At 37.3% G+C, this 19159-nt stretch overlaps 1 protein-coding gene across 2 annotated transcripts; it reads left to right on the forward strand.

Annotated features, from left to right (window-relative positions):
• Positions 1–418: 418 nt before the first annotated feature.
• Positions 419–16775, forward strand: LOC103719394 (SART-1 family protein DOT2). 2 transcript variants are annotated; one of them, XM_008808613.4, is made up of 14 exons: positions 419–516; positions 1281–2486; positions 10212–10353; positions 10436–10487; positions 10675–10788; positions 10879–10975; positions 11056–11122; positions 11215–11274; positions 11747–12359; positions 12581–12942; positions 13568–13788; positions 15087–15171; positions 15810–16432; positions 16536–16775. In XM_008808613.4, the coding sequence occupies exons 2-13, from the start codon at positions 1339–1341 to the stop codon at positions 15888–15890; spliced, it is 3042 nt and encodes a 1013-aa protein (XP_008806835.2). In that variant the 5' UTR covers positions 419–516; positions 1281–1338; the 3' UTR covers positions 15891–16432; positions 16536–16775. The 2 variants fall into 2 exon arrangements, with proteins under 2 accessions (XP_008806835.2, XP_008806833.2); XM_008808611.4 differs by lacking the exon at positions 419–516 and adding an exon at positions 523–687.
• The last annotated feature ends 2384 nt before the right edge of the window (positions 16776–19159 follow it).

The raw sequence follows: 19159 nt of genomic DNA on the forward strand, positions 1-19159 counted from the left end.
ATTATCCAAAAGAACACTAATTTGTATTATGCTATTAAGATTGCTTTAAATGTATGCCAACTAGTAACAATGTTGCCCCCCCCCCCCCCCCCCCCCCACCTCGTTTCTTATAATACTCTTCCTGATGCAACACATGTGCAAATCATGTGACGAAATGAGAATTGATTCATTAGTTAGATGATAGATATGTAATAAATTATTAGATATATTAATTTTTCATTTTTAATTTTTTTCAAACATTTTTATATAATTTTTTAAAAATTTAAAAATAGTTATTAAACTTGAGGCCCGGCTCGAAAGCCTGAAGCTTGGACCCAGAAAGTAGGCTTGAAGGCCGGGCCGGGCTGGGTGAAAGCCCGGCCTGATCCCGGCCCATGTTTAGTCCCACACTAAAAAAAGGCGGAATGGGCCGCATCTACTTGTTCGGACTCATCTCTCTGGTTTTTCACCAGGTGAGCGCTCTCTCTTCTTCTCTCCCCGGCGAACGAGGACTCGATCTCTCCGGTCTTTCACCAGGTGAGCTCTCTCTCTCTCTCTCGCTCCCTCTTCCCGTCCCCCCGATCTCCACCGTCCTTTGTTCTCCTTCCTCTCATCTCCCTCTCTCTCTCCCCCCGCTCCCCATATCCCAAACAGACGGCGTGAGCGGCGTCGCCGCCGCCTCAGGATGGAGAGACTCCGGTCTCAAAGGTAGTCGTCCGCCGTATTCTCTGCGCTATCTCCCCTCCTACCAGTGGCCGTAGTGCGATTAGAATTTCGTGCGCTCTGGTCTAGGGTTTCTTTTCGGGCAGGGTCGGGCCAGCCGGCCCCGATCCAAGCTCCGTCCCGTCGCCAGCTTGCCTTTTTATTATCGCGTCCATCGCCGCTTCTTTTTCTTTTTTTTTTTTTTGGTTCTCGCCCTTCTCCTTGCTGCCCTAACCCTAGGCGGTGCTCCCGGCCGCACTTTGGCGGTTTGGCAATCTCTTCGTTCTCGAATTTTTCAAATTTTCTTTGCCCAATTCGGTTACCATGAGATCATGTTTGTAGCTTTTGTAATACTCCTTGGTTTATTTGTTCTTTCTCGTTCTTGCTTCTTTCTCTTTTCTTTGCAGAAAAGAATTTGAGATCCATTCAATTTACTTTTTTTTCTTTTCTTTTTGCGTCAAGTTGCTTTTAGTTCTGCTGTTTTTGACCACTTTTTCCATCTCCAGATATCTGACTTTCAGACATGTTTGCTCTTGATGTTCTTCTTTGGAAAACTTGTTTATGATGAGAATTAAACCTTTTTTTTTCTGTTTTTTCAGCATCTGTGTAATCAAGATTTTGGGAGGGTTCGCCCTTTCTGGCTGTTTGGCGACAATTATGGACATGGAACTGGGTGAAATAAGGATGGAGCAAGATGAAGCACGGTTTGGGAATGGTTCTTTGGAAAGAGCAGCAAGGGATGAAGAGACGGATGAACTGGAAGATTATGGTGGTGATATGGAGACTGATGGCATTGGAAAAGAAGATAATGATAGTGGCAGTAAGGATAAGGGGAAGTCCAGGGAGTCAGGAAAGCATAAGAGCAAAGAAGGAAAGAAACGAAGGCGAGAAGAGAAGGTGCATGGAAGCCGTGATGGAGAAAGATCGAAGGAGAGGGAGAAAGAGAATAGAGATTTAGATAGATATGATACAAGGGATAAGGATAGGTTTGAGAGTAGTAGGGAGAGAAGGAAGGAGGAGAGGTTGGAGTTTAATAAAGATCGAGAGTATGAGAAGGAACGGGATCGGGATAAAGAGAGGAGCAGAGACAAGGTACGGGAGAAGGATTATGACCGGGATAAGTATAGAGAAAAGGAGAGAGACCTGGAGCGTGGGAAAGATAGAGGGAAGGAGCTTGACAAGGAAAGGGAGAGAAGTATTGATCGGGAGCGTGATCGAGGTCGGGACCGTGGGAAAGAAAGAGGAAAGGAGCGTGAGAAGGATAGAGAGGGTGAGAGGGAAAGAGATTTGATGCGAGAATATGATCGAGGGAAAGAGCGGGAGAAGGTACATGACCATGCGAGAGATAGAGATAAGGATCATGAGAGGAGTAAATTTCGTGAGAGGGATCATGAGAAGGATGTGGAGAAGGAGTTGGATAGGGAAAGAGGGAAGGAGAAAGATCGTGAGAGGGGAAAGGACAGAGATAGGGAAAGAGAGAAGGACCGGGATAGGCTGAAGGAGAAGGAAAGGGAAAAGGAGAAAATTAAAGGTAGGGAAAAGGAGAAAGAGAAAGAAAAGGGCAAGTTGGAGAAGGACAGAGCTAAAGAGAAATCCAGGGAGAAGGAAATAGATATAAGGGGTAAAGAAAGAGAGATAGGCAGAGCTAGGGAAGGTGAAAAGGATGAGAAGGTAAAAGGTGATGGTGGGGATAGTAGAATTGCAAGGAAGGGACAGGAAGTTCAAGATGATGAAGGTGATTTAACACATAATGAAAAGCCACTTTCTTCGATATCTACTTCAAAACTTGAAGAGCGCGTAGTAAAGTAAGCAATCCTTTTTCCCTGTAGCTATATTCATTTCACCTCATTTATTGTCATACTTCTCATTTTACTCATTTTGTGGTGGCAATGATAAATACATTGATGATTCTTTATATATGATCTAGATTGTAATATATAATTTCTTATTGTTTTGTGATATTCTCATGTTTAGGAGTCCATTTTGTTGGTTTTTAGTTGTGGACTTGGCCTACTTGAAAATTTGGAGTGCTTCATGCTTCAACATAATCGTCATCTATTTGTTTCAGCTTCTTTATAGGCACATGCGTAATCCTAAATATTGCTCATTTCATTTAGCATTTTTAACTGGATATTCATTTAAAATTGTTCCATTATTTTTATGTTGGTGCAATGGAAACAAGAATATGGGGCATGATTATTGTAGGCAATGTTGGTTTTAATCATGTCCTTTCGAGTTCTCTTCTTGAGGTGTTATGTTACTTTCTCCTTTTGCTTATGTAACCACCCTTAGGGGAAGAAAGGAAATTGGTGCCTCTAAATCACATTAATTGCTATCTGATTTTCTCTTTTTGTTAGTTTTCTGTCCATTAGTTTGATATGTATCCTATTGGTGTGTGTTTCTCATGTTAGTCCCATTCCTACTTCATGTATAGAGAAAATGATTTTGATAGACAATTAAGTCTTTTCTCTAAAGTTGTTTCTGCTCTTATGCCCCCATGAACCTAGCAAGAGTAATTTTTAAATAATTTTTTTTGACATCTTAGTTTGAAAATGTAATGGAGGAGGCCTTGCTGTTGGCCAAATTCCTAAGCATATGAGATAGGCTAACTGGCTAACTTCATTGTATAAGTTATGCACCCTTAAGTTCTTGAAATTTTGGTTTTGCTCCTTAAAACTTAGGATGTTTGCATGTTCTTGCGACCAATAGGATATAATGAACTCATTAAAATGCCAAAGAAGATGGTTATCAACAGTTAGAGCAAATTTACTTGTCAAGGGCAACCTTCTTAGAATTGTAGTGTGTGAGGACCCATTATCTATCAGCTTCTAATTAATTGGGAGGGGCAAAAACATGTTTTTATGACAAAACCCCGAATATGAGAGGTACAAAGTAACTTTAGAATCATTTCTTCATTTTTCTTGCCCCGCATGTCTGTCTCAAAACATCTATGACATCCAATGAAAAATAATCTTCTTTTGGGATTGTTATCTACAAAGGCATATAATTTGTTATTTTGCCAATATAGGAACTCCATTTATCATTCGTCCTTTGCACTGATATTATGATACAAAATGTGATGTAACACATAGTATTAAATGGTGAGCTTATGGAGTTCTATCTACTAGGACTAATGAGCAAAGAAGTATGCTTGGGGATCAAGAATTCGTGCATTCCCAGTTTGTTGAATTTTTTCTTTACATTATAGACAATTCTCTTTTGAGGAAGGTCAGACAACAACTCTGATCTAAACCATATTTTTTTAAAGCATTCTTTATAGTTTAGTGAGCATCAAAACTCGTGATCTTTCAACCCTTTTTTTTATACTTATATGTCCCTAAGAATCTGTATGGAGCGTCCTTTCGAGGATGAAGCTCTATAGGATCTTAGATGTGATCATAGACCTTTTTTCGAAGCACTTACTCTTTTGTTTCATACCCTATTTTCTACCTTTTTTTGTGTGATAATGGTGATGCTGGTTGCCTCATCATAGATGACAATATTTATCCTATCCTAACACTAGACAAAAGCGGTTATATTCCCCAACTTCTCCCATGATAACCCTAGTTAGAATTCTCCCATAGAGGGTTAAACCATTGCTGGACTTTAAGAAGGAAGGCTCCAGGGGGAAATCTCTCATTAAGTTGGAATTTTAAAGGAGGAAACTCTCTATAAGTTTGAATTTTTATGATTCTATGTATAATAAGAGTTCCACAAACTACAACGTCTAAATTAATAGTGATTCATTGGTCATAACAAAATTTATGGCCCTGTTTGGCATGGTTGCTAGTTCTCAGTTTTTTTTCTCCAAAAATGCAGAAATCGTGGAGGAACAGGTGTTTGGCAATCCTGTTTCATTTTTAGTTTTTTGAAACTGGCAACCAAATTCTGAAATGAAACTAGAAAATGTGATTTTTGACCTTTTTTTTTTTTTGGGAAGTTGGCGACCATCTACCACCATCCCCATTGCCCACCACCAGCCACCTTTGCTCGCTGTTGGCCATCACTGGCTGCCATTTGTTACCAGTTGTCGCCACTAGCCATCGCTCACCGCTTATTACTGCTATCGGCCATCACTGGCCATCATTTGCTGCCCTCCACCACCCACTAATGTCACCACAGATCATCGCTGGCCACTGCCCACTGCCGGCCATCTTCCAGCCACCCCTTGATGGTCATCATTGCCAGAAACCCATTGTTATTTCCAGCCACCCCCTGCTGCCTGCCGTCATCACCAGCCGCCTTTTTCTGCTTGTTGTCGTCGTTGTCCGCCATGCGCTACCACCCACTACCACTGCCGCATGTTGCCAGCCACCATTACCACCGTCTCCGCCATTGTCACCATATTTGCTGCCAAAGAAATTTTATGTTTTTGTTTTTCGGGGAAAAAAAGAGAAATTGATTTTGGTTTTTAAAAATCCAGAAACTGAAAACCAGCAATCATGCCAAATGCTATCTAAGCTTATCTTGATTAAAAAAATGTGCAGATAATAGTTAAACAATTTCACTAGGAAGTCATATTAGCACTAAAACCATTTTTAAATCTTTTTAAAATTTAACATTAAAAATCTTTAGTTGTAATCATATGCATTTGCATTATAACTAGTCTTTAGAAAGCTCTGTATTATATTATGCTGATAAAATGTAGAGGCTTATATTTGGACCTAAACCTAGCTGATTTGCTAATTAGGTTTTGCTGGGTTGGGCCCTTGAAGAAGCTCTAGGCTTGCTGGGTCAATCAGGTTAGGAGAAAATAAACAAGTTAAACATATGCCTAGACCTAGTTCAATATCTTTACACCAAGATTGCAATGAGTTAATGAGTTGGGTTGTGTTTGCCATTCGGGGATGGCTTGATCATGGAGGTGATTTTGAGTAGAGCTATAAGTGGAGGGTGGAGGTTGGTAGGCTTGTAGGAGCAGCCTTTGAAGAGAATAAAATGAAGGTTATAGGGAGGGTAGAGGAGCATGAAGATTGGTGAAAAGAGAATAATCGAGGTGATGCCAAGTGATGAAGAAGGGGCAGGTTTTTTTTTTTTTTTCCTTCTTTGTTCCTTAGCAGGAGATAGGTGCGGGTTGGGTTAACGATGCGCTAAGTCACTCTCGACTCATTCATAATTTAAGGGTTGACAAGACCTAACTAACCCATGGCTCTAATATTTTAACTGGAATATGTAAGAAAGCTGTTCACAAGTCTACCACCCAATTGCTGATCTAAAAACACTGCCTTATTTTTTTTGCTGCTTTATTAGACTCTTTAGATCCACATGCTTTCACCTTCTAAATCTTGTACGGCCTCTAACATGCTTCACCAAAAATAGGCAAACCTATAATTGGAAGCCTCATCTGAAACTTTAGTTCTTTCCAATGCTAACTGATAGTCTTGACACACTCCCCCCCCCCCCCCCCCCCCCCCCCCCCCCCCCGCCGCGTCTTGAAGCCAAATGGCTTCAACCTCTATTGGTGAGTGCTGTTTACTTTTGACATCAATCAGATGAGACTATCAGTATCTCTTTCTTTCTCCAAGTGATGAAATTATACTTTTTAATTAACATCTGATTTCTCTATTTCCTATAGTTTTTTTTTTGCACATGCTCGATTTCCTTTAGCAATTTATGATAGACTTTGTTTTAACTTAAACTATGTTTGTTTTGAGATCTTCAGGTGGGTTTGAACTGGCTCCTGTGTAAAATGTTTGATGCAACTCCTATTGAGAATTGGAGTTTTGGAATCAAAGGAGGCTGTCGAGGGCATTTCAGTCCTTGATTTTAGTCTTCCCTCCGACCACCCCCTCTCCCCTCCCCACCCCAGAAAAAAAAGTTTTTTTTTTCTTAATCTTATGCGACTAAGTTGAAGGCCTAGGGTTTTTTACACAAACTTTTTGTTTTTTGGGGTTATTTTCTGAAATTTGTGTTAGTTGCTGTACTGCTAACCATGGTCATTTATATGCTTATTTTCTCCATGACTTATCCTAGCTAGCAATTAACTTAAACCCCACTGATAAGAGAGCGGCCAAGTGGCCCCTCAATCTTAAATTAAGAGTATCATAATAAGGCTGTGAACTTCATCTACAGTTTGTCCGATGGATGGGTCCTCCTTCTTCTTATAGGTGCACAAAAGGCTGAGGAAACAAGCTGAAACAAAAGATAGGGAAAAAGCAAGCAGCTATACCAAAGAGTTGGCGGGCTCTTTTTATTCATCCTAGTTTCCTAAGCCCTTTCCTTTTTCTTCTTTCGGTAGCTGTTGATTGAAGGTGAACCTTATAAGATTGATTTTAAGGTCTTCTAGGGTTTAAAATTGTGTAAGATATTAGCTAATAGCATCAACTTGTGGGGAAGCATAATGAGATTTCTGCCTTTCCTTCTTCACTCTTCTACCTTCACTTTTCCTTCTTGTTTAGGTCAATCTCCATCAACTTAGGGCTTATTTAATTACCTTGAGAAATCTTTTTGTTCCCTTGTCATAATTTGCTGGTAAAAACTCCAAACCTTATGTTTGAAATAAAAAATTAAAGTTCCCATGGAGAATCCAACTTTAGGTCTACCACATCAATGTTGATGCCATTTATTGTTGCAAAATTTTTTGACTAATAACAGTATCAGCAATATTCAACTTGGGTTGCCACTCCTATTTTTGGAGTCTTGCTTCACAGTCACATCCATATTGTGCTTCCATGACTCTTCAACTATAGAACTCTTCTAGGTTTGCTTTTATATCTTCATATAGGTTTGTGTTAGTTTTCCTGTCAGGTCCAATCCTTTATTTGCTTCCTACTTTCCTCTAGTTATCATGGACTTTGTAAGGCATTGATATAATATGACATTTTTAACATCTCTAGTTGCAAAATCTTCCAGTTAGCATAATTTTAGTAGCTGGTTGCTACACAGACTCTAGAACTTTGCTTCTAGCTGGACCCACTTCTTGGTGCTTCCAATTGAAGAGTCAATCAAGCCTTTTTTTTTTTTTCTTCTTCTTATTCTCTTCCTCATCTTCCTCTTCTTTTTTCTTGCTTCTTACATACCATGATTAACTTTGAAGCTTCACCATTCATTGTTTCGTCATTTATACTATAAGTGCTATGGATACCATATCAGCGAGTCACTTAAACCTCATGATTGCTTCTTAGATGTTTTCATGTCAGTTATATTCGGAGGCACACTTGTTTCCTTACCCTCTTATTTTTATTCTATTTAAACCATGGTCACCTATCTAAATATGTTAACACTACAGTTTAAGTGTTTTATCTATTTATTTTTCTCCATCTTTAATTCTTAATGATCAATAATTGTATGACATAGAAGTTTTTGATGCCTAACAAATGCCAAGATCGTTCACCTTTTTGGATTCTTCTGATTCACAACTTATAAACATCAGATTGTTATTTATTATAGGAATTGCTTAATGGATGAATAGAAAGATTATAGGAATTGCTTAAGGTTAAATGCAAATTTGGTTTAAAAGAAAGTACTTTTAATATTTTGATATTAAATTGTCCAAGAAACTGATTATTGCATGGCCATTATAACTTTGGTTGGGCATATTGCTATCACTAGTAACACATCAAGAACATTGATCTGCGTTGCCCATGTCCATGGATCACTTATAGTGTGGCCCCGTAGTGATGGAATGGTGGTTCATATAATGCTTGTGTGAAAGTTTACTGGAGCATTTTGTCTGTGTATAATATTTGCTTTTCTGAAAAAATAGATCTGCAACATATGCATGATGTGAGGACATGAAGCATGATGAACATTGTTGGGCATACACTGTAAATCTCCTAAATTGTTGATGCAAGTTGTTATATCCTACTGCATTTGATTCACCTCTCCTAGTTTATTTATGTATGTGGGATTACTGTACTTATTGCATGTAATATATATTCTTGCTGATACTTTGAATTTTTAGAAGCAATAGATACCCTAACTTTGGTTCAGTTAAGCCATGAAGTTCAGAATCCTATCTTTGATCTTCCAAGGCCAGCAAAAATATGGTTAGTTCAGAATCCTTTTTAAGCTGTAAATAAAGAGCCGAAATTTGGAGGAGGCCATCTTTGACCGGATGACCAAATGGGCTCATCGCTCTTAGTTCAGCTGGTCAAATCTTTCCCTAACTCTGTGATCCCTTAGGGCTTTGCTCATGGTATGTGTCGTTCATAAAATTTATAAATATTTAAGTTAAATCTCCCTATGTGCTATCATGCATAACCATACGGATTAGCACATTACTCCCAGTCATGAGCGATTGTGAAGCCTAAACAGGCGTAAGGCACATAACCCAACTTGGGTGCCAGACCATATCTTCCCTCCATTCTGTAATATATGGGCGCATAATTTAAGCTCCGCATACACTTTTTTCCCCTCCATCTATATCTAATTGATGTTTGGTGTCTTATTCCACAACGTCTACTATACCTAGGAGTCACTATCATATAGAGGTGTTTTTTGTTAATTGATGGTAGTGGCCTATATTGCACTGATTGTTGTGATACAATATTGTATGATGCTATATGTGAAAACTTGGCTGCACTTTGTTGTCAATTTGTTTTTATCAATATGCTCATAACTTGTTATTTTTGGACTTCCCCTTGTATCTCAGAGAAACCACACAGCTTATTCCAAAATCTGATGCTTACTATTTGTTCTATTTAATTTTAAAGCTAATTTTGGTTAATTCTTTGTCGAACCGTTTTTACGTTGTGGTGCACATGCTTAGACCCTGTACATATGCATTGTATGTATTTTCTTTCAGTTGTCTAGATGATTTTTGTATAGGTCTGAAGTGTTAATGCGTGAGTGTTCAAGAAATTTCTCCTTTCCATCTGAAATTCATGAATTGCAAGCCTTTGTTAGCATGAACAATAATATCTGAATAAAAGTAGTTATTAAAATATGTATATAAATACATACCTACTTGATGCATTAGATGACTCAAGAATCCTAAGTCAGTTGCTAGTGGCTGCATGATTTCTTTTTCTTTACTCTGTTTTTTGTTTTTTCTTTAAATTTCTGGCGATATTTCGGGTTTCAGCATCTTCATCATTTTGGCCTTCTGTTTGGTTGATAGTAGATTTGTATCACTTTGATGATGTAGACCTGGCCCAAACCCGTTCATACATTGTCTTATCCAACTGAGCTCATGCGCTGGGCCAGCCATTTTGGACCCATTGACACCTCTACCTCTAGCTACTATATATGATGCTACCTCATCTCCTATTAACCAAATTGAATTTATGTTTTCTTTGTGATTATAGCTTCATTGTAAGAGCTTTTTATCTAGTTTTGTATTGTTTCAAGAATCTATTGTTTTTTTTTCGGGTGCAAAGCTTCTATGTTACTGTAATTGGTAACTTATTGGACGTAAAATTTACTCTGTTCCATCTTGTCAGGATACTTTATAAGATAATGCTATTTCCTGAAAATCCTCTCCATATTAGTATACTATTAAAAGTGTATTTCTCATGTACCAAAAAAAGAAGTGCATCTCTCAAGCTTGCTGTGTGCTCTTATGGCTAAGACCAAATTTATCTTTTCAGAATGAAGGAAGAAAGGCTAAAGAGAAAATCTGATGGTGCTTCTGAGATCTCATCATGGGTTAATAAGAGTCGGAAGCTAGAGGAGAAGTGGACTGCTGAAAAGGAGAAAGCCTTGCGTCTTTCAAAAGCTTTGGAGGAGCAGGTTAATATTTGCTAGTTTTGTTTCCTAAATTCTTTTTATTAGGTTGGCTTTTGTTACAAATTGGACACATCTACTTTCTCAGGATAATATTTTAGCAGAAAGTGAGGATGAGGAGGCAACTGGGCACAGCGGAAGTAATATTTCTGAACTCCTAATATATTCTTGTTGTCTACTGTGTTATTCATGTTATTTAAGTTGTATCTGAGATGCTACTTCTGTTTGTACACTAAATGATCAATTTGACTCCTGTATGTGAGTTGAATTTGCTGAAGAGGTTTTATCGTTATGAGGATCTTATATTGTTGTTATTCCTGTAATCAGATGATTTAGCGGGAGCTAAAATTCTTCATGGCCTTGATAAAGTAATGGAGGGTGGAGCAGTTGTTTTGACTCTCAAAGATCAAAGTATCCTTGCAGATGGTGACATCAATGAAGGTGGTGGAATATTTACCTTTACTGGAAATTTGTAGTAGTAGTTACTTTCTACATACTATCCCTGAGGTAATTATGTATTATCTGAAACAGAGGCTGACATGCTGGAAAACGTGGAGATTGGGGAGCAGAAGCAGAGAGATGAGGCTTATAGAGCTGCAAAGAAAAGAACTGGATTATATGATGACAAGTGAGTCTGCTATGATAGATTGCGTTTATTGTGATACTTCTCAATCCTCTGACTTCCAACTTCATTCTTTCTGACTGTAGGTTTAGCGATGACATAGGGTCACAGAAAACAATACTTCCACAATATGATAACCAGAATGAGGATGAGGTAGTTATCATGTTGATTTGGCAGATATGTTGCATAAGATATCTTCATGTTCTTTTCTTTTTTCTTTCCTTTTATTGTCTTTTCTTTTTCAGGGAGTGACATTGGATGAAAGTGGGCGCTTCACTGGTGAAGCAGAGAAGAAACTAGAAGAGGTATTGCCACTAATATTCTTCCATATTTATTGTGCTTATTTACCCTATGTGTTTCTCAGTACTTTTCTAGTTTGCTTAATGGATGGCTGCAATTGACTCTGGTAACATAATAAACTTGTTTTCTTTCTCTCTTTTCCTCATGATTCTGCATGTTACTTTCAGAGCAATTGATGATTGATGTAGCAGTTGTTTTACCTTCTTACGCATACTCTTATTTAGGCAAGTGTTATACTTGGACTCCTGATGAATCACAATTGCTATAATTGGATTCCTGACCAGTGACCAGCAATAAAATCTAGTATTGACTCCAATTTTATGGCATAATTACGGGAGCCTCAAGCTGAGCACCAGTAATTTTCGTGCAAGCAGAAAAATAGTTAATTACTAAAAGGAGTTTTACGTGCTTAAGAGCTATGCTAACTTTCGAAGTGCATTGAGCTTCTTTCTTATATAAGCTACTTTACTTTTTCAGCTCCGCAAAAGAATTGAAGGTGGTGCTATTAAAAAAAGCAACGAAGATCTTACTTCATCAGGGAAAATCTCATCAGATTACTATACTCCTGATGAAATGCTTCAGTTTAAGAAGCCAAAGAAAAAGAAGTCCTTGAGAAAGAAGGAGAAGTTGGATTTGGATGCCCTTGAAGCAGAAGCTATCTCTGCCGGATTGGGAGCTGGGGATCTGGGTTCCAGGAATGATTTGAGGAGGCAGACTGCCAAAGAGGAACAGGAGAAAGCTGAGGCTGAAAAGAGAAGTCATGCGTACCAGTCAGCAATCGCTAAAGCAGAAGAGGCATCAAAAGCTCTGCGACAGGAGCAAACTTCAACTGTTAAATCAGTGGAGGATGATAATCTTGTATTTGGTGAAGATTATGAAGATGTGCATAGATCTATTGGACAAGCAAGAAAACTTGCTCTCAAAAAGCAGGATGAGACAGCTGTTTCTGGTCCTGAGGCAGTTGCACTTGTAGCTACAACAAAGAAGGAACAAGAAGATGCTAGCCCTACTGAAGGAGGAGAGCCTCAAGAAAATAAAGTTATCATAACAGAGATGGAGGAATTTGTACTGGGTCTACAGATTACTGAAGGTAGTATTATCTGTCCTATTCTCTTCCCTTTTTGGCTGTCTTCATCTTATTAATTTGGTTGTGTTGAAGATGGGGAACTTGTAGCTATTAATAAAAAAGAAAAAAAGAATTGCAATTTGATGCTAGTATCCCATGTTTTGTTTCATATGTTCAGTCATGAGTCTTCTGATTAACTTGTCCCTTCATTTCATTTTTTTGTTTGTTAACTTTGCGTATTGCAGATACCCATAAACCTGAATCAGAAGATGTTTTTAAGGATGAGGAAGACATTCCTAAACCCCTTGAACTGGAAACAGAAGCTGAGGTTGGTGGCTGGACAGAAGTGATGGAAACTGATGACACTGAAGCAGCAGTTAATGAAGAAAAGGAGGATATTAATCCAGATGAGATTATTCATGAAACTTCTATGGGAAAAGGTCTATCAGGTGCTCTCAAGTTGCTTAAAGAACGTGGAACACTAAATGAGAGCATTGATTGGGGAGGCAGAAACATGGACAAAAAGAAAAGCAAGCTTGTTGGCATCAATGACAATGAAGGGCCAAAGGAAATACGAATTGAAAGGACTGATGAATTTGGTCGTATTGTGAGTCCCTTCGTCCTTTCAATATTGTACATGCAAATTAAATAAGCATGTTATTTGCAAGTGTGCAACCCATTATGAATTTTCAATTGTTTCCAGCCAATGGATGCTTCTTGTTGCTAGTTTTTGTTGATTAAAGATATCAATTTCTTTGTCAACCATAGAAATTTTGTTTGCATTCTCTTCATTTCATTTGCGTAAATTCTTTTAGCTCTGTTTGATAAAATTATATCATTCATTTTGTGATCACTCTTTTTTTTCCTTGTTGAAACCAAAGTACTTGTGTGACTCTTTCTTTATTTTTGTGCAATTGCTACCTCTGCAAACAACAGCAAGTTTTTCTGTTTATTCCTTTCATGCATCAAAAAAGGAAAATATTGTTTTTACTCTTGCTTGTTTTGTTGAAAGTTATTTATCAAGGAACTTTTCAAGTCTTTAAACTTTATATATTTGGGATGTGTGGTTTTTATATTATGTATGTGCTTTAACCTGGTGAATGTCTTTTGGTTACTTGGTTAATATAGCTTTGTTTTTGCTCCATCACCATCATGGCGAATGCCTTTTGTTTTATATTTTCATATTGAAACGAGGGCATGTTGTCCTGATTTTCTTTGGTTGTTTTATGCAGATGACACCTAAAGAGGCTTTTCGGATGCTTTCACATAAATTCCATGGCAAGGGACCAGGAAAAATGAAGCAGGAAAAGCGTATGAAGCAATACCAAGAAGATTTGAAGACTAAGCAGATGAAAGCTTCTGATACACCACTATTGGCAATGGAAAAGATGAGGGAAGCTCAAGCTCGACTAAAGACACCTTACCTTGTTTTAAGTGGACATGTAAAACCAGGGTACGCTTATCAATCTTTTCTAGTGCTTTTATCCTGTTTCTTTTTCTTCTTTACTTTATTTATTACTTTGGAAAGCTAGTGAAGATTTTGATTAACATGAGATAGCAAGATGACATCGTTATGCAATGTATGTTGGTGGATCTTTGCACATAGAGTTTTATATTCATGGACTTCACTTTATTTCTTTGTTGGTTAACATTTGATTGATTTGCAGTTTGTTTTGACTTCTTGTTCATAATGAATCTGCTGCAACCAGCCAAGTTCTGGAAGTGCTCTAAGAATCCGTGTCATCCTAAGATATTCTAGAAACCTTGGTTCACTCAAATTGTCGGGATTGTCTTATACATTTAGCTGAATATCTTAAGAAATTTAATCCTCTCCACTTTGTTGTTATTACCTGCAATTCTGGTCTATGATCTGAATGGCTGCTCTGGAATTATTTTTTGTGCCAACAATACAAATGGTTGATGCCATCTTTTATAATTTGTCAGTTTCTTCCATCTCTGCTGGTACAAATTTATATACATCTGTGCTATTGCCACAAAATATATGCTCAAGGATGGGTGTGTATTTCAATTGTGCATTCACTGTGTCCCTCCTATCTTGTGTTTCTAATTGAATTCTGTAGCCTTAATGGTCAAAAGGTTATGTTGTAGTGGATGCTTAGGAACCATAAAATAATTTGAAAAAACTCCATAGGTTTTTTATTCCTGGAGGTCATGATTCAGAGATTGCTTATTCTTCATCCCCTCCACCCAGAAAAAAGCCTTATTAGTAGCATCAGCTCAAAGAAACCATGGTTTTCCTACAGAAAAAAAAAAAAGATCCTGTAGCGTCTCTTGTGAAGATATCTAACTCTAAATTATATCGTGGTGTCTGATGCTTGGCCTCAATTGTATTTGTAAATGCTGATTATCTTGTATTATCATATTATTATTATCCATCTTACTGGTAAGCATAAAGGGGAGATGGCACGACTGCCTTCTGGAGCTTCTGAAAATCTTTTAATGTTTTAAATGTTACCTTTTTTTCTTTTTCAAAGTGTCATGGTTCTTCAGTTCTCATATAAATTGTCAATCATCCACCCATTTTTATGGGTGTGGAAACATTGTCTGAATGTTTCCACAATTGCTGCTACTACCCAGTAATTGATTGTTTACATGAAGTCTTTTTACCATCTTCTGGGAAGTGTTGAAATTATTTATGTTTCTCTACTGTTACTCATATCCTCTCTGTTCTCAGCGAGTTGTTTCTATGTATGTTTCCTCCTCACTGATAGGGTTCTTTTGGAATTTTAGGCAAACCAGCGACCCAAGAAGCGGATTTGCTACAGTTGAGAAAGATCATTTGGGGAGTTTGACACCCATGCTCGGGGACAAAAAGGTTAGTTTTCCACAAGTAGCCTGTAGTATGCAGACATTTAATTTGGCCTAGACAGTGGAAGAAAGATCTGTTTCATCTTAATATCTGTTTAATTGGTGCATAATTACAACTACTATATTACCAGTTTTTTCCTTGGAGAGTGATATTCCCATGTTGGGTTTGAACTTATTCTCAAATCCTGAACAATATTAAATGATCTTCCTGCACCCAGATGCATGGAGTCGCAGGTCTTTTCCTGGATCACCCTTGCTCAAGTAGTCTGCAAACTTGACTCTGATACATGAAAAAAGGGCTTGTTTGTTCTATTAAATACCCTCACCTTTTCTCTTTGTTCTCTGTGGGATTTCTGCTTGGTGTGATAGTAAAAAGGCTTAGGCTGACAAGCACAATAGCGCGGGTTCTAGTCTTGGGGCAGCCCCCTTGTGGAAAAAAAAAGCCCAAGGTTAGGTATGTCCTGTTTGTCCCTTTTGGGACCCCAGGTTGTCGGGATGTAATGGTCTTTTTTTCCTCTTGGACCTGTCAGATGGTAATGCAGAAAATAACATCACCAATATTTGCATTTGAAGTTGAGCATAGATTTGTGAACAAATTATTTTGATTAATGAGGCATTTGGAGTCTAATTATGAATTACTGGCAGGTTGAGCATTTTCTGGGAATAAACCGCAAGCCCGACGCACGTAGCATGGGTCCACCTCCGCCAAAAAAATTGAAAAGCTGAATTGTTCATTGGAGTGAACTTTTAAAATTAAGCAGGGAGATAAAGGAGACATGCCTGTCATCTTCATTTACGCTAGGAGCTGACTGGTTTAACAAGAAAGCCAAACATTGCCTTTCTGATAGAGGATGTTTTGTCTGATAAGGCGCATGAGATGTAGGCTGTCTTATGTCAGGTACACCTTTTGTTCATGCAGTGATGGCCCACAAGGTTTTACTTCACGCCTTTCTTCTTTAGCATTTATCTTAACAAGGAAAAAGAATATTCCTGTAAAAATTAAACAGCAGTTCATGAGAATGGATTAAGATGTTGGTAAACCCTTTCATTTTATGTGCATGATCTGCTGTCACTAATTCTATATCTTGGTTGATAAATATTTCACTTTTTTTTTTTTGAGGGGGTGTGGTGGGAAGAGAGAGAGGGGGAGAGAGAGAGAGAGAGAGAGGACGTGCAGCCAACTATGTCATATAACAAAATATTAACACATGGAAGAAGACCACCGAAGGTTTGAATGTCTCTAAATGCGAAAGCTTTGCAACCACCAGGTATGAGTGGTTCTGACCTGTCGATCTCTTTGTTCCCTACTTTAGACTGGCTCCAAGTTCTACTTTGAGTTTTTATTTGACCACCAAAATGGTGCTTCTTTAGGTTGATTTACCTTATCGACGACCGGACATTCTCAATACTGGGCTAAATCCTTTTTACCAGACGTGTTGTCGCATGAGACCATTGTATTGGCGGCCAATCGAGATGCCCCACAGACATTCTTTACATATGGTATGAGATTAGACTTGCTAGAGTTTAATGATTTTGTTGTTTACAAGCCAATCCCAATACAAACTACAATGTTTTGATGCTTGCTTGGATTAAGTTAGGGTCTGTTTGGTACTGTTTTTGTTTCCCTACAAAGCAGTGAAAGATTGCATTAAGTTTGATGCGGGAGACAGCATTTCCATGTGACTTGCCATTTTATGCTTTTTATCTTGTTCTTTTTCGAAAGTGAACTTTTTTTTTTTTGTGGTAGACAAAAGTGATAAAAAATTTTCTGTCAAAAGCCCTAGAAATTTGATAAATGATTTGAAGAATTTTGAGTTTCATGAAATTTGTTCAGTCTAGTTCAGAAAAGCATGTGCAGTGGATCCAAAATGGTGATTTGTGTTGAATGTCTGTAATTTACCAATAAATTTTTGTCAAGCAGTTATGAAGTCAATTCAGGATGTGTTAGGACTTAAAGACACTCGGTGTGATAATAAAAACGAAAAAACCTTCCAATTCCACTAGACGCGCAAATACTTTGCTTATTTTTTTAGAACTCCTTAAATACTGCAGCTCTAATCTCTTTGCAGGCCTAGGGAAATTTCACTTCCTCCGCTCCTTTACTTGATGCGGGTCCAAATGAAAAAATCTTCTTACCCCGTCAGATGAGGGTCATCTGAGAGTTATCCAACTAATATCCTTCCATATGAGTTATCATAACTCAGAAGATCTTCTCGAGTACTGACTCAGCTAATCCCATTTTGAATTTTGAATTATCGGCTACCTTGGGTTGTCCCTCCTTTGTTAGAAAATAAACAGAATTCATATGTTCAAGAATCATCAAGAGTTTTTGATTGGACTTTCAGAAATTAGCGATAGAATCGGATAAGCCATATAGTTATATTTTGTTTTTTTTTTTTTCCTTTGAATTTAAAAGTTACATCAGGGACAATGTTTAGAGCTTTGAAGAGTAATCAGATGAAGAGTTTGCAAGGGTAATTTGATCATGAGTTTGCATTGGCATTTCATCTTTTTAAGAGGAATGATCATTCAGGGTTTCATAACAAGGAAAGTTTAAGTTACAATTGGATGGAGCCCATCATACAAGATAGTGGTCACGCCTGAACCCAACAGGAGCAACTGACGGGATTAACCAGATAAAAAATATGAGAAGATTCTCAAACCTTAGTTGATGTGAAAATGATGAATTAGGAACCAATATATTTTAATAAATATTCGTTTTTTTAATAATAAGTAGTATTTGCCGGGTCCATGTGCATGTACTTGTAACTTCATTAGTGACACTAAACAGGGGAAACAGAGCCGTGTATCTAGAAGTTATTTCTCATCCAATAAAGTGGGTGGATGATGGGTGTGATATTTTGTATTTTTTATGCAGTTTGAACTATCGTACTATCATTTATGATGGGTGCTCTTTTCTTTTCTTTTTCTTTTGTTTCGAGTAAGAACTAAAGTAAACTGGGTGTATTGAGAAATGTACATGGTTGTAATTCTATGGAAGGCTGTGCAGGTTCCATCCCTTTGAGGTCTTTTTAATAAAAATTTCTCTCTCTCTCTCTCTCTCTCTCTCTCTCTCTCTCTCTCTCTCTCTCTCTCTCTCTCTCTACCTCCCTCTTTTTCTCTTAAAGAGTGTGGGCTATACAAATATATGTTATTAAAACTTAGTCTGCTTTAAGGCGTTGAAAGTTTCATCATATAAAAATACGAGTTTTGAAAATTGAGAATATTTTTCCCAGATTTCATGTCGTATTTTGATCTTAAAAATATCCTTCCATTTTTTTTAGTTACCTATTAAATCCTGGTTAAGAAAACAAAATTTCAAATCTCGTTTTGGATAGATAAAAAATTTCATCTAATTGGAATCGTAGCAATAAGTAAAAAAAATAAAAATCTTGTTTTTCAACAAAACAAGGAACAACCCAAAAAGTCCGTTACAAACATGTAAGAAAATAACGGCGATAAATATATAAGAAAAATATAATAAATACTTTCTGTTTAATGAGATCATACCTAGTAATCCTTTCTTTTTTTCTCTCACTACTAGAATAAATAAATACAGAAATAAAAAATTAAGATCATGCTGTAAGCCTGTGAACAAGTAGGGAAAACATGATAATAAAAAAATTATAAGAGTAAACAATCAAGAAAAATTAGAAATACCAATTGTAGATGGATAAAAAATATTTAATTACAATATTCATGAGATTAGATGAACATAGAAAAGTACAAAAATGCCTGAAAAAGAAAAAAACAATTATTTTCAATATTATTTTTCAATTTATACATTCTATTTAGAATTTTATGTTATTCTTTCAAATATGCATTGCAACCGACATATTTAAGTATATAGTATATGAAATAAAGAATAATATGGTGGCCCATGTTTCATTGAACTTATGCCTGTAAGTCATCTTTACCATTAATCTTTATACATCAATTCTTCGTGCAAAGCACCCGGGCAACACTTCTTCCTCCTCACAAGTAGCATCTTTGAA

The sequence above is a fragment of the Phoenix dactylifera genome, unplaced genomic scaffold, assembly GCF_009389715.1.
Source record: "Phoenix dactylifera cultivar Barhee BC4 unplaced genomic scaffold, palm_55x_up_171113_PBpolish2nd_filt_p 000331F, whole genome shotgun sequence".
Taxonomy (NCBI): Eukaryota; Viridiplantae; Streptophyta; class Magnoliopsida; order Arecales; family Arecaceae; genus Phoenix; species Phoenix dactylifera.

What these genes read in the sequence shown, in the direction of transcription:
- LOC103719394 (XM_008808611.4), top strand. Translation starts at nt 665, where the DNA reads ATGGAGAGACTCCGGTCTCAAAG. An exon ending in CAAAAGCTTTGGAGGAGCAG is followed by an intron (nt 10,354 to 10,435) that starts GTTAATATTTGC and finishes CTACTTTCTCAG; the next exon opens with GATAATATTTTAGCAGAAAG. An exon ending in GGGTCTACAGATTACTGAAG is followed by an intron (nt 12,360 to 12,580) that starts GTAGTATTATCT and finishes TGCGTATTGCAG; the next exon opens with ATACCCATAAACCTGAATCA.